Genomic DNA, 25,919 nt, shown 5'->3' on the forward strand with positions numbered 1-25,919 from the left:
CCCTTGTTCCTGCAGCAAGTGTTGCTACAAATGCTGTTGAAATAATGTTGAGTAAATGATCCAATTCAGTAGAAAGTTTTACTCAGAAGTATGGTCAGATGTTCCTGTAAGAGTGTCTAGAACTTTAGAGACTCATAGACACATAAAGCTCCAAAAAAGGCTGAATATTCCATAGAGATTGAGTCCAACCCTCATCCTACAGATAAAGAAATGGAAACCCAAAAAGTTTAAGCAAGTGACCACGACTTCACATCCAGTGAGATTTCAGGTCTCCTATATCACCATCCATAGGTGAACAGCAGTGTTTATGGGTCAGCCTCAGATCTTCCGGAGGGCTGGCTAAGTCTTGAACACAGAACAGTGAAGATGGAGCAGTTCAAGTCTCACTTCTTCATCTCGTTTATTCTGATGCATTGCTTTCCTTGGGATATTGCCAGGATCATTACCCGAGTCTTTAAGCTCAGTTTAGTGAAGGCTCTTACCCAACACCCCATTAAGTTAATTTTACTTTTAAGGTAGAATCTCTGGTCAAAAGAATTAGAACAGAGATTTTTGACAGTAGACACACCAAAATAAATACATTATTTTAAATATAAAATCACAGTGTCAAAGAAGTCAACAACTATAAAGCCAGAAACAAGAAATAAGGACTCCATCTTTTCCAAGCCTGCTTTCCACCTTTATCCCAACAACCTGGCCTGATGCTGAGGCAGGCTTTAGATGCATATTATCATCACGATGCACATATTTACACGACTCCTTTGTAATAACATTTGAAAAATTTAAAACAGAATACCTTGTTTCTGATGATAAAACATTACATTTCACTGAAATAATTGATTCCTAATACACGTTTTAGAACCATAAATTATCTGTACTTGTTTAAAACATATTTTTAAGTAGATCATCTTTGTTCTTAGAGCATAAAGCATTTCCCATACAACATCCTCTTGCACACTCACAGCCACTTTAACAATAAGAGATTCTCAAATAGCTTATAACATTCTAGTGAAATTTTTATTTTTCTAGCGTTTTTAACTTTATATTTAAATAAACTGCTGGAGTTGATATGAAATGGCAGTTAGATCAGGTCACTTGTTTTTGCTACCCATGGTTGAAAGATTGGGATGCTTATGCAAAAGTCTGTTTTCTACTAGGAGTCCTGAACTCCTGATTTGTCTCCTGATTTTGACTTTATATAGATGATTGAATTTGCCTTATGCAAAGCATACAAACGCAAAGTGTCTGTCAATTTTAAAAGTAGAAAGAAAGGCAGAAAGAAAGAAGGAAACAGACATTTGGCATTAATAACTCACTCCCATACAATCATTATAACAATTTGAGAAGAGAGCTACAAGACTTTTTAAAATTCTGTTTGGTTCCAGAAGGTCGTCTAATGCATGTCCCTCTATAGATTTTAATTGCCACTTCCACAAGCTTAGAATGTTAGCTTATAAAGGGACTTGAGTTGGGGAAGGTACTAGTATACCCACTTAGAGAAAAAAAAAGACCAAAAGAGTCTATTCCATAAATACATTCATATGTATAGTATTTAAACATTTTTGACAGATTCTAATAAGGAAGTCAGACTTTTTGGAGCCATCTGGTAAAGCTATCCCCCTGGTACATAACTAAATCATGTATTTATATGTTAGACATTCTGAGATAAAATAAAACCTCTTCAGGTATAGATTTTAAACAGTTTTCATTTCCTTAAAAGAACAAACACTTCAACTTTGATTTTCAGCCTATGCTCCTGTAGTCTCCAGATTGAGTGAAGGTATGTAACCTTTTCAGCCTATGCTTCTGTATTCTTTAGATTGAGTGAAGGTATGTAACCTTTTCAGCCTATGCTCCTGTAGTCTCCAGATTGAGCGAAGGTATGTAACCTTTTAAGTTATGATCATCAGAAACCTCATTCGTGTCATAATCAAGATCAAGGTTAATCAATAAATTCCCAGACTGTATTTTTGGTTAAAATTTTTAAGCTTCTCCAAGAAATGGCATAGTTGGCAGTAAGATAAAGTAAAAACCTTAGAGGTCATAGAAATCTATAACACAGGAAATCAGACTCGAATTGAGTAGAAAGTTTTTTCAAGTTGACCAAACACAGAGCATGTGGATCAAACTGAAATATTGCATAGTGATTTTGGAGGAGTAATCCTGACCTTGAACACTTATCTGAGTTTTTCTCCCCCATCACTAATATATTGTACTCCTCCATTTGGAATACCAAGAACTGAGTTTCACTACTGTGTTAGAGTATGAAATATAGTGTCCAGCTTCAAGTGAGATCTTTAGGAACCTTCATATTCCATGTGTTCTAGGAGAGATGCTGATGAATCATCTGTGGAAATAGAATACCATGAGTAACCTCAACATAAGAAGCAATCTGGATAAAGATGAAAGTCAAATATAATTTAAGTTACATACCTTTTGGATGAGTGATTTTAGTCTTTCTAGGAATTCTTTGGGTGGTTTTTTCTCATAAGAATCACATGAAGGACATGTCTAGAAATCAATGAAAGTGTAATAATCTTCTTTAAAGCTTTTTTCCTATTTAATAAAATGTTCATTCAAATTTTATGTTTTCCAATTAGAGACATAAATCATGTTCACTGAAAAACTTTGAGAAGCACATGAAATTGTTCAGAAAATAACAATGAGAAAAATCACTTGTAATCCCATCATTAGAGATAACCATTGCAGTGTTTTGATATGTATCCTCCCAGTAATTTTTTCTTTGCATTTGTGTTATTTATACTGGCTATTAATTTGCCTTTGTTTTAACACAACATAACACAAGCATTTCCTACATATTAAATATTCTTCAAAAATATATCCCATAATGTTTGCTTTGTATTCCTACATAGGATTGAAGTATTACTATTTTGGGGCATGTAGATTGCTTCTGACTTTTCACTGTTGTATACAATACTGCAATGGACATCTCTGAGTAATTTTTCATGTACATCTTTATTTTATTCGATAAATTACTAGAAGTAGAATGACTAAATTAAAGGGATAAAAAAAGTTAAGGCTTTTGGTATACATTATAAAACTTTTACCTCTATTCACATAGAACATTCTTACCATTATTATGCATTGTTAAAAATTTTAATTGAAAAAAATAGGATTTCCTATCTTAACTTGCATTTATTTGATTATGAAGAGATTAAACAATTCTTCACATGTGCATTGCCCACTTATATTTCTTTTTTTAAAAAATCCTTGGTTTATATCCTTTACCCTTATTCCTGTTTAGATACCAAACACCAGGCCATTGCTTGCTGTTCAGCATCTCTAATGCCGGTTTGATGTTGTGGTGAGAGATATCTGATTGAAAGATAAGAGATATAAGTTCTAATGCTCATTCTGGCACTTAATATTCGTGGAGCTTGGGACAAGTCACTTAATATCCTTGGTCTCACCTTCCCATCTATCAGATTAAGGTGCTTAACTGGATAATTCTATGTTCGGTGCCAATATTACCATTTTATGGTCTTTGATATTGAGTTTCAAAGACATGCTCAACTCTTTTCTTCTTTGAGGAAAGTTTTAGAGGGATACTTTTCACATTGCAACCTGGTCAAGCAATCAAAGGAAATGAAAATCATTTTGATATTGTAATTAAGATTTCATTTGAATCACATGTGAAATTCCTTAGAGGAGAGAGAACTGATAGAAAAATTTCTAGTAATTTATCTTATGTGTTTATCCACTGGTTTTGATTAATGCCTGAATTACTCATGAGATTATCTGCATTGCTCATGAGTTGGCGTAAGAGGAAATATACAAGAGGTTCTCAAGGACCACAAAACTAGGGATTATTGAAATTCCCCAGCCAAATAATGGGGTCTACCCATTCAAATGTAGTACTGACTCTGCAGTTGTACAGGACAGTAATAATATTCTTCAAAAGAGGAAGGCAATGTTTGAGATTTATCCTGGTGTCTTGTAGGCTACCTCTTTTCTTTCAGGAAAACTGGGATCTAGCTCCTGTTAATAAGGATACAAGTTATATGTGACCATATAATGAGAGCAGAATATTTTTTAACTCTTAAGTCACACTTGGATTCTCTGCCTAATGACTTCCTCACCTTGAAAGCTATATTAATTATTCCAGCTACCAGGGGCTGTTAGCAAATTCTAATTGGATTTCTGGACACTTTCAAGTTTGTGGACTAAGAAGTGGTGACTTTGCTTCTCAAAACACACTCTATATGATAAGGTATAACATGTAGCTGGAAGGAAGGCACTGGAGGCTCTGGCTCTGTGTGTGTGTGTGTGTGTGTGTGTGTGTGTGTGTGTGTGCGCGCATGATGTAATAGATATAGTTAATAAGTACAAATAAGTTAGATGACAAATGACAGTCTTACCAGTTTATGTTTCTGTCTTTTCCCTGCATTTGTGGGAGGTAGTTTCCTCTTCAGCTGTTTAGTTAATACATTAATTATCTTTTCATTGTCTCCGGTATTTGCTGACTTTAGTTGGATCTTCTGAAAACATGAAAAAGCCGACCGCTCACAGTGTCTCTGAAAGAGAAATAATTTGTATAGATGTTAATGAAAGTTGTTCAGAAGGTAAAAATGGCCTTCCCAATCCTCTTTTCCTACTTCTACTGCCGTGTCTTGGGTCACGTTCATTTTAGCAGACAAATGAGGAATGATTTCATGTCCTACTTAATCTTTAGGCTAAAGAGCAGACTCTTGTGATATAAAATTTCCCCATGTTAGGGGAGAGAGGACATTTCCCTGTCTCACAGACAAGCAGAGGGAGCTTTGCTTTGCCACAGTTCTTTATTCCTAATGTCATTTTGAGGTCTGGGTGTTGGGCAGGACTTGGTATTTCATAAGGGAGAGTTAGTTTGGTTTTAGAACACACTTTATGAATTATGAGGCTCTAAGAGACATTGTGACTGGTGGCAGCTTTGGGTGAGTTACGCTGTAGTCTGATTAAGAATCGTTTCATTTGTCTTTTGTTTCCCTCTGCAATGTACGTAGGAGTATCTAACAATGACATACATGTCTTGAGCAGCACCTTATCCTGTACAATGCCTGGCATAGTGTCTTGTTGCTAGGGAGTGCTCAACAAATATTTGTGGAGTGGACAAATGAAGTAAGTGAGTTAAAGCCCCTCCTTTGGGGAAAGGAAGTGGGTGCCTACCTCTGATGGCACATTCCACGCCTAAGATTCAGTACACCTGCTGTAGACCATGTGTGACTTTTCTAAAATCCTATTCACACTCTCAAGTCCATTAGGGTGGGATCTGCCTGAATCAAGCAGTCAAGGAACAGAATTTGAGACATGCCTTCCCCGCAATGGGCAGGAAGACTGTCCCTTAGAACGTAAGAGTAATGTCTCAGAGCATGGAGAAGTGGGCAGATCAAGGATCAAAAACTTGACTCTTGCTTTAATCAAATAACCAATGACCAGTGAATAAGTCAAAATGTTAGAAGTTGAACTGAAAATGAAATGGAATTGATTGGAAGAACAAAATTTATACTGATTTGTTGAAAACATTTTAATGCTGATCTAAGAACTTGTATCCAGGTTACTTTTTTCTTTCAGCAAATGCCTGTATATGATGCTACAGCACCCTAAAGTTGCTATATCTTCATTTCACCGGTGTATATGGAAGTTACCGCCATGTATACAGAAGCTTCAATTTTTCTCAGTTCCTACAAGGGCCGTCCTATATACAACAATACTACCTGAGTCTTCCCATGACAATCAGCTGAAAATAGCATCTGGCCTGCTTTGCATTTTCCAACCTATATGCTTACCCATTATGAATGTTGATTAAGAACATGCATCTTTAAGACACAACCCCATCAGATTTGCTTTGCATACATGGCCACAAGCCGAGAACCAGCTTATCTGGTTTCCTTATATCAGAGCAGCTTGCCTCTCATAAGGGCGAGATAGTGTCCTTTACATATGTTTGCCAAAATGCTTATTTAATAGAAACTATATATAAATGTTAATTATAGCACTTTTTTTTCCTTGAAAACCACATGTTCATGTTTGTTGAAGTTTTTTCTTTTCTCTTCTTTTTGACCACAACCGGCTTAACTTACTGGAAAAAAATAATATTCATATTTAAAGAGGTAAATTTTCCAGCTGAAACTGAAAACACTAACTGTTTCATCCGTGATGATCTGAGAAACCAGCATTTCTCACAGAGACCCATTTTGCTGAGTTAACATTTACATGTGGATGTTGAAAGAAAATTAGGTTCCAAAGAACTATAGGGGCCTACCAAATGAACTCCCTTGAGACAGGTATCGCCAAGAGTGGTCAACACAAGCAAGCAAAGATTTTGCACCTGAGAACGCCTTTCTGAGAACCTCTGAATGGCATCTGGACACCAGTGCCTGTATTGATGGGGCTGTGCTTTCTCTCCTGCCCTTCCTTGTTCACCTGTGTCAATAGACATTGGAATTTTGCTTTGTGCTTTCTGCAAGCAGCAGAGCTATCCCTGGCAATCTGTGGTCCAGGACAAGTACCTGCTGGATTTGGCTTACAGATGCACAGTAAAGGCAGCCTCCATAAGGAAAAGAAGCAAAGGAGCTGTTCTGCTAAACTGCCTTAAGGATGTGTTGAGAAGAGGAGTAGAGAGATTAACTTCGATTCAGGCAGCTTAGGTGCCCTGTCACTCAAGATGACCCCGAGTCCACGTGCAGCAGAGTCACTGTTTTGCTTTGCTGTGCCTTGCAGACTTAGAGGGCAAGGCTTTGTTTCCCTCATCCTTTAACACCTGGAAACATGAGGAGTTATCCGTCCTACATTAGTTCTGCAGAATCGAGGCAGCAGTAAGGAAATCAAAAGCAAGAGTAACAAACCACTCTTTTTAGCTAGTCAAGTGCTGCTTTTGCAAGGAGGTGCACTTGGCTTTGTTGATTTGCAATTGAATATTTGAAAATATTTGCTTCCTTACAATTTATTTTTGACCTACTTAACTTTTCTTTCTTTTTTTCTTTTTTCTTTTTTTTTTTTTTTGCAAAGAAAGCCCTGGCCATTCACATACGAAGTCTTGCTAACTGGGTAAAATTACCTTTGTCCTGCATACAAACTAGGTTTATATCAGGGTTCCTCAACAGTGGCACTGTTGACATTTTCAGATGAATAATTCTTGGTTGTCAGGACTGTCCTGTGCATTCTAGAATGTTTAGTAGCATCCCTGGCCTCTACCTACGAGATGCCAGTGGAAACCCCCCACACACAATTGTGCCAACTAGAAATTTTTCCAGACAGTGCCAAATGTTCTCAGAGGGCAAAGTCACCACCAGATGAAGACTACTGATTATATGATTAGAAAGAGAAAGAAAGATGCCCGGTGAGGCCAATTAGCAGCCTTAGATGATCACTATATATCAACATTTATATGCAACATTTAAATGAACTTATTTTCATTAAACTTGTTAATCTTTTTAACTCTTTATAGACTCTGCTTTGATGCTAGCCCTGAAAAACTTGATGTAATGCTTCTGTGGCCTTGAACTATTTTCTTCTCTCCTGGGTTTGCCTGCCAGCATAGCTTAAAGATCTCAGTAATACCATTATTCACTTGTATCATAGCCAGCATTGCTTGATCAGATTATCAGATAGACACAGTGTCACTGAGACAAAATCCTGTCATTATAAGATTAAAAAGATCTCTCTTTAACAAAGGATATAAAGGAAGTACCCACTGGATCAACTCAAGTTAGAAAGTGGGATATCTAACTTGGAAAGTTAGAGACTGAGCTAAGAATCTCCCCAAAGGACTCTAACCACAGCAGTTAGACAAAAGGCATGAGATGCTAAAAAAGATATGTTTTGATAATTAGGGCATTAAGAAATAGTCTTACTTGTTGGAAAAGTCTTTCCAATGAGCTGAATGTGCTACTTTCATTTTAGGTATTGCTTATTAGAAAAGGACCTAGTAAATGAGAGTGGTTAGGTTCAGAGCTAGAGAGTGAATTTTAGAGAAAAGCAATAGTTGTGACTCATTCACTTTCTAAACTTCTACACAGTCATTTACGATAATTGTTTTCTTTGCAATGTATCTTCATAAGTCTCCCCTTTGTAGTGTCCTAATTACTGGTAACACTTTTATAGTTATTCTAATTTATGCAGTTAAAGGTCTGTGACACTGAAAACATTTCCCCCAACTGTGTTTATATCCTCAGGGTACCAAACCTGAAGATTAGATCGAAGTTACCAAGGAAAAGAGCAGCACATAGCACACTTGAACTGTATGCTAGGATAGGCCTCTTCTTCCTGGGACCTAATGGATTTAAATGGCTTAAGAGAACAGGATGACTTGTTGTAAACCGTCCTTTCAAAAGACCTCACCGAAGGCCAAAGACAAGACTCATTGAGGCCAAGGTACATGGGAATTATATTCTAAATGATGGCCTTGATTTCCACACTACCATTCTTCCATGCTGTGCTATAATGTATTCCTTCTTTCTTTCTTCCCTTCTTTTTTTATTCCTTCCTTTCTCTCTTTGTCTCCCTTTCTTCTTTCCTCCTTTCTTTCTTTTTTTCTCTTTCTTTCTTCCTTTCTAGTTATTAAAAGGTGAATTCTGCTTCTGTGGTATGTGTCTATATTTCGTACGTAGGTTTACAAAGAGGGCTCAAGAACTTTCATGCACAAGGATTCTTAAAATGTAATTAGTTGGTCATTGTTCAGAAAATGATCATAGTGTAGATTTATTTTCTAGTTTTGTATTCTATCTCAACAATACTACTTGAGAATACCCTTAGAGATATTTGGAGATAAAAGTATATCTTACAAGGTAGGTAGTGTTTTATTGGTTGGCTTGTTGGTGAACCAATGAATATTTGAGCAAAATAGAAATCACTATTTGACCAATTATTAAACACCGAAATTCATGGAAATTAAGTATATTTCTAAATAATCATGTTAACGCCTCTCTTAATTGGATTTAAAAACATGTCAAATTTATTTTCACAAATAAATTCAACTGGTCTTACCTTTACATCTTCTGGAGCTGGCAGAAATTCAGGGTCCTAGAGCAAAAGAAAATTAGTTCTGAGTTATTTATATAAGTCAATAAGCTCCTTTTATAGTAACTGAAGAATATTATTTAAATTTTGTTGTGACAAATATGGCCTTACCAAGTCATTCACATAGTTTTTCAGCTGATCAACAATATCTATAAGTTGGCGCAGTCTAATCAAGAGGCGATCTTGCCCTTGGAAGCTTGCTTTATGGGCCACTGTCCCTGAGAAGAGGACCATCAGGCAGATGACTATTCTCTCCATGTTGCCAGGTCTGGATCTCGTAAGTGCTCGTAGAGCAAGACCTTGGTCTCAGTTTTCACCTCAGTGTGTGAACAGGCTGTCAGTAAAGCTATCTATTTATTCATCCTTCAGGGAGAGATAAAGCCCTCCCATTGCAGCCTGGAAATCTTTGTAAAATGGATGAATGTGAGTAACTCTTTTTTCTTTTCCGCTGGCTAGGTATACGTGTGCATGTGCTAATACGCGGGGGCAGGGATTGATGGAGTCAACGAAATGTGCCCCATCTGCATCTTAGACAGGAAAAAGAGAAATGGGTGAATTCCAATTTTCAGCATGAATCAAGAAATAAATAAAAGGTACTACAAGACTTCAAAGAAGTAAACAAAATACTTTGATGTCTCCTTCTGTGCCTCCCGGCATCTTACCTGTTCTCCCTGACAGTCATAAGGGCACTTCAATAATGAGTAAAGTGGCAACATGTGCTTTCTTGCAGGATTTTTTTCTTGTGGTAGTAACTAGGCTTTTTGACTGAAATCGTCCAGTGTTCCATCATAAAGGCAGGAGGAGAGCTACCTTTTAGGAAGTTTTAAATATCAGGGGTATTTTCCAAATTAGCAAGAATATTTTAGGTTCTTAATCAGGTTAAATGGTTTACAGTAGAACGTGCTCCAACTCTCCTCCAAAGCATCCTTAAGTAACATTAATCTCAGCTTCTAACATTTTACTTAGCAATCTGATTTATACATATCATCTTATCCCCCAATCAAGATCTCACTCTACCTTCATTCAAAAGAAAGAAAAAAAAAGAAACTCTGTAATGTCTATCTCTTCTGTATAATGCATCAGTTAAATGAATGAAAAGTGCTAATACTCATTCCTCTCTAAACCAAAATTTTATTTCAAACAGCAAAATCCAAAAATACCCATAAGTGACTCTTCTTCTCTTCGGGTGGTGTTACTTATTATTTTCTCTGGGTATGAACAACACATTTCTAACTATGACAGATAGAGGTTAATAAAAAGCTCAAAGTCCAGAAGTGGTTTTATCATCCTCCTCTCTGCTGCTTCTCCTCTCCCTGCTACTCTTCACTCATTTGAGAAAGCTGAATACGATATTCCAGAAACATAGAAGTAGTATTGTAGCTAGTCAACTAGGCCTTACAAATAAAACTCTTGACCATAGATTTTGTTTATCCATTTATTTCTTCATCTGTTTCATCACAAGCTTACAGCCATACTTTTTTCTAAAATGTTAATCTGGCTAAGATAAATTGGACTTTGGACTTGATTTGCTTTGAAGGTTGTTTGTAATCTTTTTACCATGAAATAAAGGTATCAAGAGTATCCAGGTTTGGTCTTAAAGAGTAGATAAAAATTCTTACCAAAGATCAAGAAGTCCTCCCTATAATCATTAAATTCCATAGGGGAGGGTTCATGTGTAAACCCATGAAATACATATGGACTTGGGGTTGCCAGTTGGCACCTCAACATTGCCTGCATCACCTTTGTGCGTGCTTTCTCTATCTGCTAGAGAGATGTGAGTCTCCTTGAAGACACTAACCACAGTGTTCAAGAGCTCAATTTCTAAAGCAAAGTGCTTTAATTCAAATCCAGGCCATAACAATTAATTGTACATATGACCCTGGATATGTTATTGCAAAAAGAAGGTAAGTATAGAATCTAATCATAGGGTGTGATGAGGCTTAAATAGACATTCCAAGTAAAAGGGCCAAGTACGGCACACAATAAAATCCCAGAAGATTTGTGTGCTGACCGTGGATGAGGGTAGAGAGGAGAATTTATAGAAGCCTGGAGACTAACGGATCCATGGAAGGGAGAACATGGGCAGGTCATCCAAAATACAAGGGTGTTCCTCTGCTGGTCATGAAAAGGTCAAAAGTCTTTGGTGCTGCTTAGAGAGAATCACTCATCCCGACTCTGGAGTGCCTCACCACCACCCTAGACACCCCAGTTGCTCCCTGAGACCTCCCAGCCCTCTGCTATCCATCAGCCAGCACGCCAGGATCTCCAAGGTCCCACTCTAGCCTTAGGACCCAAGAGCTTTCTGAGTCAGATCCCCTGCTTTAAGTGGCATTTCAGTTGTTAAGCATTTTGAATATCACTGCTGGTATAGTAGGCTGAGTAATAATGGCACCCCAAAGATGTACACAACCTCATCCCTGGAACCTGTGAATATGTTACCATCAGAGGTGACAAAAGGGACTTTACAGATGCGATTAAATTAAGGATCCTGAGATAATCCAGATTCTCCTGGGTTATCCGTGTGGCCCAATATAATCACAAGGGTCCTTATAAGAGGAAGGCAGGAGTGTCAGAGTCAAAGAAGATGTGATGCCAGAAGCCGAGGTCTGAGTGATATGGGGCTAGAAGCCAAAGAATATAGGTAGCCTCTAGAAGCTGGGAAAGATGGGGAACAGGTTCTTCCCTAGAGCCTCCTGAAAGAATGCAGCTAACACCTCAGTTTTAGCCCCATTAAGCTCATTTTGGACTTCTGAAATCCAGAACTGTATAATAATGAATTTGTGTTGTTTTAAGCCACTGATTTTGTGGTAATTTGTTACAGTAGCTGTAGGAACATTACACACCTAGGTATGGAATTTTTACTCTTGGAAGAAGGGTGGGAAAGAGGAAAGGGTGATAAGGAGAGAACTAGTAAAGGCTGGAATTTGGTTTGTTGGGCTTTGGGGGGTGCAGGTAGAGGGGACAAGGAATCATGAAGAAGAGAGGGAAGTAAAATTAGTGTAACTACCATGGGGTATGGGATATTAGGGAGAAGAATGTATAATGAGGACTTTCCTGAAAGTCTCGGTGTATTATAACAGCTTCTTCCTGGCACTGAGAAGGCTTGCTCAGGAGTGACAGTGTGTTTCAAAGTTACGGAGCCCAATTTGCATTGCACTTGAATTTATCACTGTGTTGAGACAGAACTTAGGGTGGGAGGAAAGAGGCTCAGATTTACTTGCGTTATGTATTCTGCTTAGAAATACTAACTTGTTGCTACCTTTGCAGCATCATTTCATTGGGGTGTTAATGTATTTTTACTCTTTAAATTATAATCTTTTTTATTATTTAGATTCAGTCAGTCCTGCCGTCAACACTTGTAAGGAAAATGAGAATTTATTTCACTGTGACTAAGATACCAGGGCACAATTTGAGTATAACAAGAACTTTGTGTTTCCTTATATGCGATTTTGTCTGCAAGAAATACTAGGTGAATGCAGAATCCTGCATCCAACCGAACCGAGCCATATAGGAATGTACAAAATGTACACACACCTCCAACACCCACCAGTCACCTCAGTTTACTGCGTGTGTGATGAGCCCCACCTGTCCACATCTGGTGTTCCATCCTGGGAACCCTCTGTTGCCATTTCTCAATAGCTGGTAGCTGCAATGTCCACGAACAAACTTCAGGTCTTTTTCTAGGTAAAATGCCGTATTTATTGTAGCATTTATGTGTTTCTTAACCATTTAACATGTGTAAGACTGCTGTCTTTTTTATTAGGTTCCTGTCATCTTTTTAACGTGTCACTGACAAAGTTTTAGTGCTGTGCCCCAAATCCCATCTCCCCCATAAGCTCTGTGGTTGTTATTGTGCGATTTTATATAGTGTAGTTGATTTTTAGAAAAGTGTATGTCACAGTGTACCGGAACTGACTCTATTTTGTCTGGAAGTGTCACACTTAAGTCTCAACAGCATCTAGTTACATCCAGGTAAAGAGCAAGACTAGGATAAAGGATTTATTCCTAAGAAAGGAGAAAAGGGGGACGAGGGAGGAAGGCAGAAAGAATGAAAAAAAAACTCTTTCTTATTTTTACACATGGCTTATCTGAGCTCAGATTTCAAAAACCCTGGTGGTACCGCTCCTCCCCTGGCCCCTCCCCATTAGCACAGGGAAGCTCATCTTGGCCTCCATGAGCCTCCTGAAATTATTTGCAAAATGTTGTGTTTATGTTTGCGGGAAGAAGAAAACCTTAAATTTCATTCTCTTCTCCAAGGAATTATCAGGCAGCTGCTATTTTTGTTTTCTAGGTTCCAGAGACTTCTGTGAAGGGCAGTGCGATCCACGCTCCTTCAGCACGTCCACAGCACTGTGCACAAGAGCGAAAGCTCCAGACTTTCTGTACAGGACAAGTGAAGGGACAGCAGTCTGGCTGAAGTTACACTTGTGTAGTGAGCACCCTGCTTTTACTTAGCTGCCATGTTTTTTTAGTACCTTGGAGTGAGGTGTTGGGTTCTGCTAGATGCCTTCTTTCCAGGAAGATAACCCAGGTCTTCACCATGAAAGCATGAAATTTTAGTCACCCACCCGAGGGGATTCGTGGACATATTTCAAGAATTTCTCGAATGGACTGTGCTTATAGACCCCCTGGTCAGTGTAGGAAGGAGGCCAGGGCACTGAAGGAAGGCTTCCAGCAGGGAGAGCAGGCTGAAGGTGAGAGGAATAAAGGGAAGGAGGGGTTGAAGTCTGAAAACGAATGCTGCTAGGTCATGGGGAAAGATGTGCCAGGTCTAAAACAGTGCTGGTCACTCTCTGCACCCAACTCTTCTGCCCTGTCTATACCGCTCTTCCTTGTGACCGCTGGGTGTCAAATACTCCCTTTCTGCTTTCACTTGCTTTGGCCGCTCATGGGTAGGATTAGATGTCCTGCCTGGCAAACTCTGCAAAGAGAGGTCTCAGGTGTTTAGAGTGATATATGTTATTATAATATGTGCCACTCTGACATGCCAAAGGTATTCAAACAGGTGGCTTGTCTATAGACAACTATGACACCCATCAATGAGTCTAGAGATCAGATGTCCATCATTCCACGACCATCAGGCATAAAGGATGGAGAAGAAGAACCAGAAGATCCAAACTGTCCACCCAAGTTCCATCCTGACCTCACAGCACGAGATGTGACATGTTCCACTGGACTCAAGGCCTGCACCTGTTTCCTTCCCTAGGGTGAGGGGCTGCTAAAAATATCTTCTGTCTTGACCTTGCAGCTCCCAACACATGGTCATGAAAGTAAAGAAGTACACCACTGGCCTTTGCTGTGTCCTCTCCTAAGTTGTCTGCTGAGTTCCTCATTCATAGGAACCTCCTACCCACGTTCTCCAAGGGGCGGCATCAGGATCTCAGAGAGAGGAGTCTGCAGGTTGAATGCCACCCTCATTCTGGACAGTTTTTTCTGTTTCTAGGGATGAGGATCATTTTTTGGAAAATCACTACTTTTCATCGTTGTATTTACAAATCTAATACATGTGTGTCATAAAACAAAGAATTCAAGGAACATATAATTGTGTAAAGTAAAAAGCAAAATTTTAAATTGCTCTCTTTTCTTCCCTAATTTCCACTTGCTGGGGGCACTCTTGAGAGTTTACAAAGTATCGTTATAGACTCTTTTCCTATGTACTTAGAACAACAGAGAAGCATAGATATAGATACGTACATATTGAAGGAAGTAGAATTATAAATGGACATAAAGAAGTATAGAAAAAGAAATATAAAGATATAGACATAGAAAAAATGTGTTTTTTACATAAAAATTTAATCTTACCATACATATTCTACAACTTTCCTTTTTCACTCAACAATATGTCAGAGACAGCAGTCCGTACAGTACTCACACAGGGCTATCTCATTTAAATAGGTAGGTTGATATTCCGTTGTATGGCTGTATTATGATTTATCTATTTATAACCCTGCTGATAGACATTTAGAGTGTTTCCAATTTTTATCCCCTACAAACAGTGCTGCAGTGAACATCCTTGAACATCTATGTCTTTAGCAGATGTGAACTATATTTCTTTTAGGTACATATCCCACATTTCACATCCTGAGTGGAAAGATTACATCCTTTTAAAAATTTGATAGAAACTGCCAAATTGCCCTCCGACCTATCATACCAGTTTATATTCCCACCAGCAGAAGAGTCTCCTTTCCCACTCCATTCTCACAAACACATTTTTTTATAAATACTTTATTCATTTTTTATTTTTTAAATTAATTAATTAATTAATTGGTTGCATCGGGTCTTAGTTGCAGCAGGTGGGCTCCTTAGTTGCAGCTCGCCAGCTTCTTAGTTGTGGCATGTGAACTCTCAGTTACGGCGTGCATGTGGGATCTAGTTCCCTGACCAGGTATCAAACCCAGGCCCCCTGCATTGGGAGCGCGCAGTCTTATCCACTGTGCCTCCAGGGAAGTCCCTCATAAACACTTTATATTGTGAATATTTTAGATGTTAGCCATTATGCTAAGGCAAAAAAAAAAAGGCAAAAAAAAATTAGTATCCTATCATTGATTTGCCTTTCTTTGATCAATAATTAAGTTTGGCATATTTCATATCTCTATTATCAGTGGTTTTTTGTTTTTCTTCTGTGAAAAGCCTTGTTCATATTCTTTGCCCATCTATCGGGTTGTTTCTTACCTGTAAAGGCTCTTTTTCTCTTATAGATATGTTAAACATGTTTACATTATTTTCTCTGTAGTTTCTTTTGCCACACAGAGATTTTGTTTTTATGTTGCTGGATCTGAGAATCTTATGTTTTATGACATAAGCTCCTATTGGATATCAAAAATGTCTCTCCTTCCATAATAATAAATGGTAGAAATTGGTTTAATCTTCCTCTTGCTTGAGAAATCCTAACGCCAAGGAGTCACTATGAATTTAGGAGTACTTTTAAATGAATTTTCATTTAATTCATCACAAGACTAGTTACATACTTTTTTGAAAGTATGAATAATACATGTATGGTTGAAAATGATTTAGTTTATAAACAGTGGCCCACACATCACTGGATTCATGGCACCTGAATGCCATCATTTTAGAACAAAGTTGGATATGATATATAATTACTATGTGAGTCTAATCTTATACCACACCCAAGGGGACAAAGCACTGCAGAATCCTAACATGGCATCCGAGCCATCAATTGTCGATTGTGTTTGCTACACGTTTAGTGCTGAGTGTTTTATTTTACTTAGAGTCTTCAAATATGGATTCTCCATGTACAACGTACACGGTAGCTCTATAATCAAAATTGACTGATTAACAAAGTGGACAACAGGAAAACAGTCTCTGAGATTTGCTCAGGGGACTCAAAGGTTGCCCTGAAATCTGCCTTTAAACTGAAAAATAGTTACACCTGAGAGCCACTTCTGTCACTAATAAAGGGGGTGGGGTATCTCTGGGAAAAGACCTTGGACCAGTCGAAAAGATACTACTACTACTAATTATTAGAGCAAACGCTTATATAGTTAAGTGCTTTACAGACATTATCTCATTTAAAGCACCAACATGAGATGAGGTACTATGATTATCCCTCCTTACAGATGAGGAAATCAAGGCACAGCAAAGTTGAAGTGATTGGAAGACAACTGTTTGCAGAGCTTGACCATTTCTCTCCATATAAGGAAACTGCCACTGGTGCCAAGGCCATTGGGTTATAACAGAATAGCCTCTGCAGTTCGTGAGACCCCATAATGGGATTAAAACCGCAATGGTGATGCTTCTGACATGTGGATTTGGAGTGAGGTGAGGAGTCCTTTTGCAGAATTATTCTTGGTGGTTTCCAGAATGTAAATGTATACCTTGTCAGAGTTAATTAAATAATCAGCTTCCGATCTGGGTTGGAATATCCAATTGCCTGTCTTTTATTTTATCCAACCTGGTCCAGTGTAAGATTTGACTTTTTATTACACTAAGTGTGATAATTTTCTGGCATTTTATACCCATACAGGAAGAGAGAAAGAAGTGAATAAACCCTTGCAATCATTTGGATCATGAATAGCACAGACAAAGTTAATCAGGAAAATCAGCTATCCTGACAACTTAATGGCCAAAATGTGATTAAGTTATTTACATGTATTTAATCAATTATTGTTCATTTGCCATGTTTTTCAAGCCTTCTCACAGTAATAAAAACATCAGAACACTCATCTTCTGCTCCAGTTAGCTTCCACAACTTTAAAATAGACACTGAGGGGGCAATCGGTACAGAGGAAGACAAAAGAAACGTGCTTCCAAAGAGAGCCAACTAAAATTAAATCTTCATGAAATTCAGAGATGGAAGCCTCAGTGTTTTGGTATATCCACAGTTAAGTCATCACAGGGCACGTCAGTATGTTTAAAACAAGTTGTCTGTTACTTCTGCCATCTGTATATGTATCACCTGGAAGCTTTACTGGCATGACAGGGATGAGGGATTCCTGCCCTTGACTTGATTTTCATCCAGGCCTCAGAACGACTGACTGCTTTGACCCTTGCTACTACATTCAGAGAATAATTTTTAATGGGGTTAGTGTTCAGGTCAACATTTATTTTTATTTATTTATTTTTACTTTTTATTGGAGTATAGTTGATTTACAATGTTGTGTTAGTTTCTGCTGTTCAGCAAAGTGAATCGGTTATACCTATACTTACATCCATTCTTTTTTAGATTCTTTTCTCATGCAGGTCATTACAGAGTATTGAGTAGAGTTCCCTGTGCTATACAGTAGGTTCTTATTAGTTATCTATTTTATATGTAGTAGTGTGTATATGTCAATCCCAATCTCCCAATTTATCCCTCCCCCCTTTCCCAGCCCCGGTAATGATAAGTTTGTTTTCTACATCTGTGACTCTATTTCTGTTTTGTAAATAAGTTCATTTGTACCATTTTTTTAGATTCAACATATAAGTGATATCATATGATATTTGTCTTTCTCTGTCTGACTTACTTCACTCAGTATGACAACCTCTAGGTCCATCCATGTCACTACAAATGGCATTGTGTCATTCTTTTTATGGCTGAGTAATATTCCATTGTATATATGTACCACATCTTCTTTATCCATTCCTCTGTTGATGGAGATTTAGGTTGCTCCCATGTCCTCGCTATTGTAAATAGAGCCTCAATGAACATTGGGGTGCATGTATCTTTTTGAATTATGGCTTTCTTCGGATATATGCCCAGGAGTGGGATTGCTGGATCATATGGTAGCTCTATTTTTAGTTTTTTTAAGGAACCTCCATACTGTTCTCCATAATGGTTGTACCAGTTTACATTCCCACCAACAGTGTAGGAGGGTTCCCTTTTCTCCACATCCTCTCCAGCATTGTTTGTAGGTAGAGTTTTTGATGATGGCCATTCTGACTGGTGTGAGGTGATACCTTGTGGTAGTTTTGATTTGCATTTCTCTAGTATTTAGCGATACAGGTCGACGTTTAGGATGGAGACCTTAGAAATGTAAGGATTAAGGTGTCTAGAGAAGGTCCTCAGTAATTATGGAGAACAATGACCCCAGCAGCCCACAATCCAAGTGAACCACAATACCTAGAAAAGTTTTGAGTGTCCACCTCTCCCTCCTTTGATCTCCTCCTGGCTTTCTCTCTGGATCTCTCTCTTCCCCTTTTCTCTTTTGTTGCTCATTCACTCCCAGTTTCTCCTCCTCTTTTCTTCTCTCTCCCTGGCTTTGTTTTCTTTCATCCTAGTTTGTTTTTTGTTCAAATCCTCACACCATGTATGTTTCTCATAAACTCGTAACTAACACACAATAATAGTTTATTAAATTTCACTTATTATTGGGTGGAGGCTTCCTGAGAAAGAGCTCAAAGAGGGATTCAAGAAAAAGACATTAGGGCTTCCCCAGTGGCACAGGGGTTGAGAGTCTGCCTGGCGATGCAGGGGACACGGGTTCATGCCCCGGTCAGGGAAGATCCCACATGCCACGGAGCGGGCTCGCTGAGCCTATGCTCTGCAATGGGAGAGGCCACAACAGTGAGGGGCCCACGTACTGCAAAAAAAAAAAAAAAAAAAGACATTAGAATTAAAAGTCCTTGATAGCAGAAAGCTTTATGTGGAACAAAAGTGTGACATCCTTCACGCTGTGTCCTCTAAGAGCATTAAACTACATCTGGGGAGGGTCATGAGGTGACTTGATTGAGATGGAAGGATGGTCTCAGTCACATGTGACAGATTGGAAGGAGTTTGAAGACCCAAGCGGAGGAAGATGAGAAAAGTACATTGAAAATATGTTCTGTGCAGTGCATGTGTTGGGTACTAAGTAATGCCACTAAGGTGGCATTCGGTGAAATGCCACAAATAAAGTGACATTTCAATAAGGTGAAATTTGACAGGGTTTTGTGTGATTAACAAACATCCATAGGAGTTTTAGAGACTTATTATCTCAGCTACGACAAGGGAGTGATATTGCTGCTCTGAAAGGACTCCCTGGGGGGGCTTCCCTGCAGGTGAAGGGGAGGGAAAGTAGGCAGGGCTTTGTGCCTCTCCACCCCTGCTTCAATCAGAGAAAATCTTCTTTTATTTGTTCTATACATTGCGTCCTGTGTAAGATTTAGTTTGAAAAAAGGTTTACCCACTAGGGAAAAAAAAGAAACAGTTTTAAAGTGACTGATGGTGTTCCCTATTTGTAGAGCCCAGGGTGGTGGTATCACCTACCTGTGCCCAGGTGTTCTGCCTTGGATAAGGAAGCCATGCCATGGTCCACAGAGGGCATGGAAAGCCCACTTTTGCGCTGTGGTTAATTGGTTGCTAATAGATATTACAGTTAGCATTTATTGGGCGCATACTATGTGCCAGGCATCATTCTGATGATTTTTGTCCCTATTCTGTCTTTTAGTTATTACTGTATTAAATCAAGTCTTGGACAACACATTTGTATATTTATGTCTTGGAAACCAGGCTGCCCTTTATAATCAATGGCAACTTAAGGTTAATAAAGTCCAATTAGCCACCTACCCCCACATTTATGAGGTAACTGTTATTGTTATACATTTTACAGATGAGAAAACTGAGGCACAGAGAGTTAAGAAACTTGTCCAAAGGGGCACTTATAAGAGGTGGTGTGATGGCTACTGCTAAACCTCAAGATTGCTACTGACTAGGTAATAAGATGGCCTAGGATGATGCCTGTTAGTGCTGAGAATAAAAGTTTTGATATGGGAACCATGATGAGGGTGGCAATGTATCACAGCCATAATATGAAATTATGCATAACTTGTCGGAAAAAAAGAAGACTAAGTCTTACATTTCTGTATATTTTCTATAAACTCTGCCCTCTCTAACTTCATTATTCACAGTAAATATTATCTATTAATGAAAAGGATTATGAGAAGGTTTTTTGCCTTTAAAGGTTATAACTTAGGTAAGTCCATCAAAACTGTCTTTGCACATAGCAGGGACCCATTAAATGTTAGTTCCCTGCTTTTTTTCAGGGGTCAAAAAAACTGTCTTGTGGATCATACTTTTAAAATGTCACGGTGGTGGCTACCACCTCGGATATTAAATTTATTTGCTAAATAGAAGTAAGCATTGGGGAATATTGCAGTTAGAGGTTTGATGATTCCAGTTGATTTCTAAACAGATTTCTAATGTGTAAAACAATTTTCCTGACTACTCAAGAAATAGGAAAAGCATTTAGGCAATGGAGGATCGTCTACAATTTTTTGCTATAAGTTCACTGGAACATCATGGAGGAAAGGCGAAGAGAATTAAAATTAATAGCTATGATCAGGGACAGAATGTCTTGATTGTTAGAAAAGTGAATAAGAACAAAACCAACAGGAGAACTCAGTAGACGTCCACTTTGTGTGAGCGTGAGGTGGGGAAAATACACAGTTTCCCTGTCACCTAGTGAGAGCAAATAGGCAAATGACGTGAATTTAGCACACGTCACCTAAGAGGTCTGTGGCTTAGGAACATGCTGAGTCAATTTGCTACTCGAGAATTTACATCACCTTGATAGTGGACTTCCCCAAAAGTGGAATTCTAAGCAACCTCATATCCCTACCTGGGGAGAGCAGAGATTTCCTTTTTCCTCTTGTCGCTGACTGTCCAAATCATGCGATGGATACAAATCAGACCTCATTCCCTCCACCCACATTTTCCTTTACATAATACCACAGTAAGATTTTTCCTACAGCTTAGTCACTGGTAGATTAAACAGTATTCTGAAAATTAGGAGGCAAGGTGACAAAACTGCTTTCAAGGAATTTTTTTTAATCTCTAAATTGAAGATTCTTAAATTCATTATTCAGCAATTGCCATAAGAATGCTCCAGTCTGAAAGATAAAGCGGCTTGCTATTTAAAACAATAAATAGGAAGCATTACATCGTCAGAAAACATTTATTGAGGCTGTGTGTATTTGGTATTCTCCTAGATGCTATCAGGTCACTGCTCTACGAAGATACAAAGCAAACCTTAATTATACACACGATTGAGGAAATGAAAGCATGCTGGTCTTTACGTGTGAAAATGACACTTGATCAGACAAATGTGCATTTGAGGTTTGTTTTACAGTTGCACTGATTTTTCTTTCCATAATTTCTGTAGCACGTTTACTGCTGGTGACCTGTGTCATAATTCTAAGATGATTAGCGCAGGTTAGATGTAGAGTCTTTGCTCACGAAACGGTTTTTGGCTTTGAGATCTTGATAGTAACTAAAACCATGAGCAAGTACTATCATCGTCTTATGACTGATGCTTCAGTAAAAGTAATCTGGACTTATATGAATTCGGGAAAGGTTAGTAAAACCTACATTAGTGTAAGACACTAGTAAGATACAGAAGTTACAACAATATTAATTATATATGAATTCATCTACCAGAAGAAAATTAATTGGGGGAATTATGGAATAAGAACTTTAGCCATTAATATGCTAGTGGGATTCCTTTATTAAGCTTTGCATTAGAATTCATCTTGATAATATTGGCTTAAATTCGTGGTCATTTTTTCCCCTTTTGAGGCAGGAGAACCTCTGATAACTGCCTTCTGCCACAGTGGAGTGTAGAGAACCCATGTGGCTGTCTTGCTCACTGCTGTCTTTTCATGGTCCAGCACAGTGCCTGGCACAGAAAGGCACTTAATAAATATTTGTCTCCTGAACATATGAATGATTGGTTGATTGATTAAATGAATGAATGAATGAATTCATCAGCTGATTATTGGCCTGTATTAGGTTGGCCAAAAAGTTCGTTTGGGTTTTTACAAATGAACTTTTTGGCCAACCCAATACAAGAAATACAATTGGATATAGCAGAAAACCAATCACTAGCTCGACCCTGATTCTTGCAAACAGAAGAATGAGACTTAGTAGACACCAAAATGGGAGGAGACCACCCACAGTCTGTTTACCTAGTATCACAAAAACAGATCACTCAGGTTCTAGAAGACAGATGGTGACTTCCCTACAGTTACATCCACGGAAAAAAGCCAGCAGTTTTTCCCTAGATAAGACAAACTGTTTCCATTCGTGAAACAGAAGTATTTGTTAATCAACAAAGAAGTGGTCACTGGAGCAGAAACCTAGGCAAATGCCTTGAGCAGTTAAAACGAATTTCCTGCAGAAAAGCATTTCTTTTGATGATAACTTTAAAAAATAATTTATGTAGTTTCTTTTTCAGTAGTCTTGCTCCATCTGTATCATGCAGCATTATTAGCATTTGTTCACAACAGAAGTGGTAAAGAAATTACTCACCACAATTGTTAGACCGGCTTATTAGAGGCAGAGAGAAAAAGAGTGGCCTTCACGGGTACTCAGTTCAGATGCTGCAGTCAGCAAAGGTGTGGGCCACGGTTGGGGAGGATGTGAGAATGGAGGAGGGAACCAGCTTGCTTCAGTTTCTGGTGAAACATTAAAATTTGTAATGCAAGCCAGCTAGCCTGACAAGAGTGATTGGTTTCTTTCATTCTAGAAGATAAGGGTTGCTGGGGAATAAATTCAGATAAATAAATATGGCTCTAAACTTCCTTTGAGTGTGAATTTCATGAAAGCCTCGCTTATGACGTCTCAGGAAATAAGTGCATAGACTGGGTTTTTTTTAATTTTTATAGAATGTGCAAAATTAGATTATATCAATCACTTCTCATGAATGGCTTGATGCCATGGCTTCGGTCTTCAGTTATGAATTTGCATGTCCCATGCACTTTGATCCTTATGTGTCTGTGTATAATGAGTGCATCTTTGTTCATTTAAAATTCATTCAACAAGTATTTATTGAGCACCAACTAGTCACGCTTTCTCCTCTTGTTTTTCCATGTGTGAAAAACTGGGATGGTCTTTAGCTGTGTTTTATTGGGCACAACTTTATTGGGCAAATGTTTTAGCAGGGACTTCCTAGCACATGTGGTACTTTTGTAGAAATGGAAAACAAAAACAAACAAAAAAAAAACCCAGCCCCCTCTGTGTGCAAAAGAATTATTTGCAAAAGTGTCTCTTCCTCTCAGAAGATGAAGCCCTAAGCCTGGGCACAGGGCTTGATGAGGTGAGTGGTGCATGCCTCAGCCCCTTCCTGGGCACCATTTCGCAAGACACAAAAGGCATACCTAAACGTGGAAACTCATCTAGATGAAGCCTCACAGAAACAGTTTGGGTTTTGTTCAGCTTTTGGTGATTTGGACCAAGAGCGGGGAGAGTTCCTTCAATCCATGTTAGTCAAAGAATCTCTATACCAAGACTCTGTTATTAATTGTCCAACTGCCAAATAAAGGAGTTAAACTAAATGCCTTTTTTCCCCCCTAAAAAATATGTATTTTGATTATATAGTAGAGAGGTCAAGCGTGTGGGCTTTGGAGTCAGGTGCTTGAGTTTGAATCCTGGCTCTGTGATTTAAGAGCAATTCGGCCATGGAGAATGTCTCTGAGCCTCAGCTTGTTCTTTTGTAAAATGGAGATGATAGTACCTAGTAGCCAGTTCATAGAGTTACGATAAGAATTAAATGATATAAGGCACATAAAGCACATAGGACAGTATCTGAAGTAAGTGCTCAATAATCGTTAGTCATTATTATTGTTATTAATATTTAGTCAATGTGATTCCATCTCTCCAGAAAGCCAAGGGCAGCCATCTACCTAGCATCAGTCATCTCACTAACGCTCAATAGTTTATCCACACTTGCCACTCAGCCAGTTAAAACACCCTCTGGGTCACTTATCTGTAGTAAATAAGGGCATTCATTTGGTAGGCCTTGACAAAGTTACCATCCTCTATCTCCTAACACAATTGTAATACCCCAAGACATTTTTGATCTTTCTAAGGAAGGGTCAGGTGGCAAGCAGTTTATCCTGAATCAGATAATTGGAATCTGTACTGACACCTCAACATGCTCCTAAAAGCAGCCCCTGGAGATTCTTAAGAAGTAATCCCTCAAGCAGATGAATTCCTGAAGCACCTAAGAAGTACAGTTAGCCATTGCTGTATGACCAGCAATCCCAAAGCATAGTGGCTAAAAACAACCACCATTTATTATTTCTCATGAGTTATGGGATGGCTTAATAGCTCTGCTGATCTTGGCTAGGCTCACTCATTTGTCTGTGATCAATGGCGGGTTGGCCTTGGCCCAGACAACTAAGTTCTGTTTTACTTGGCTCTCACATCGCTCCAGCCTAGGCATATTCTGATGGTGGTTGCCAGGGTCCAAGAGAAAAAGTGGAAACAGCAAGTCTTTTTCCAAGTCCTTGCTTGGGTCAAGTCATTAGCTAAAGCAAGTAAAGTGGCCAAGCCCAAAGTAAACATGGAAGAATATGGGTAGAGGGAGGCATGAAAAATTGGGGCCATAACTATAATCTACCGTACTCGGCAAATATTATTTTAAGGAATTTTCTAGCTTATAAACTTGTCTAATAGTCAGCTTCATTGTTTTACTATTCTTTCACTAATATGTATATATACTCATGAATACATACATATATACATATTAGTGACTGAATGTGTATACAGCATATATGTATTATATATAAAGTATATAATACTAATATGTATATATATAGTTTTTTCTTGTTTTAGTCACAGGAAATGTCTTGAAAAGCGGTACAAAATCCAGAAATAAGTTGCTAGTTTCTAATCAAATGATAAAATCATGTCTGAAACGTTCTGTTTTGTTTTATACTTCCTTGCATGGCTCAGTCTGGGTCTTCAGAAAAAGTGGTCACCACAAATATACTTGCCAGCAGCCAGAGCAACTGAAAGACTTCCCTATGTTCCAAACAGTGTCTTATGGAGGCCCCCAAGAGCCCCGTGTGCTTGGAACATGAACACTTTAGACAAAGAACGGAAAGAAACCTGGCAGGCATTTTAAGGAGTGTTGAAGACTGGGTGAAATCTTGATCAAGTTCTCTTCATGAGCTTTTGCTTTGCTCTTTCAGAAATAAGTTAGCAAAGTCCTTCTAAGGTAGATTAAAAAATTAAAAGGTAGGGTGAATTTATCTCTACTAAGGTAAGACTGAAGCATTGAATTATGCAGTTAAGTGACATGCTTGGGGATGCCAACACCTAGGACAGTGTGAAAGATGGAGTTCCCACTTCATAGCAGCCGGCTATCCTGGTGCATAGAAGCCAGCTGGGGAGGGCAGAGGGTAGCCATCAAGGAGCTGGTTCCAACTAGTTTGCAAAACCACAGTTATAATGACCTGTAAGTCCTCCAAGTTGTTAAGTTGTCTCATAGGACATTCATTTAGACCTGAACTTTAGGATCTAAAAAAATCCTCTTAAAACTGGCAAATATACTTTCTAATTTAGTTTATGTCTCCAAATTCTGCCACAGAAACACAATGGCTCATACCCTTAAATATTTGAAGACACTGTGTGGTCTGCCTCTCTCTAACTTGTTAACCAAACTTGTTTAATATTTTCCTACAGGACCTAGTTTCCAATAGTA

General features: G+C 38.5%; 1 protein-coding gene across 1 annotated transcript; it reads right to left on the reverse strand.

Moving 5' to 3' along the window:
- Window positions 1-2,293: 2,293 nt before the first annotated feature.
- IL21 (interleukin 21) lies at window positions 2,294-9,297 on the reverse strand. Its single transcript, XM_024745166.1, has 5 exons — window positions 9,130-9,297; window positions 8,986-9,021; window positions 4,380-4,535; window positions 2,434-2,511; window positions 2,294-2,347 (listed from the first exon to the last, which is right to left on the reverse strand). Exons 1-5 carry the CDS (start codon window positions 9,274-9,276, stop codon window positions 2,324-2,326), a joined length of 441 nt encoding a protein of 146 aa, XP_024600934.1. The 5' UTR covers window positions 9,277-9,297; the 3' UTR covers window positions 2,294-2,323.
- Window positions 9,298-25,919: the final 16,622 nt, after the last annotated feature.

Source organism: Neophocaena asiaeorientalis, unplaced genomic scaffold (genome assembly GCF_003031525.2).
Source record: "Neophocaena asiaeorientalis asiaeorientalis breed wild unplaced genomic scaffold, Neophocaena_asiaeorientalis_V1.1 scaffold65, whole genome shotgun sequence".
Classification (NCBI taxonomy): Eukaryota; Metazoa; Chordata; class Mammalia; order Artiodactyla; family Phocoenidae; genus Neophocaena; species Neophocaena asiaeorientalis.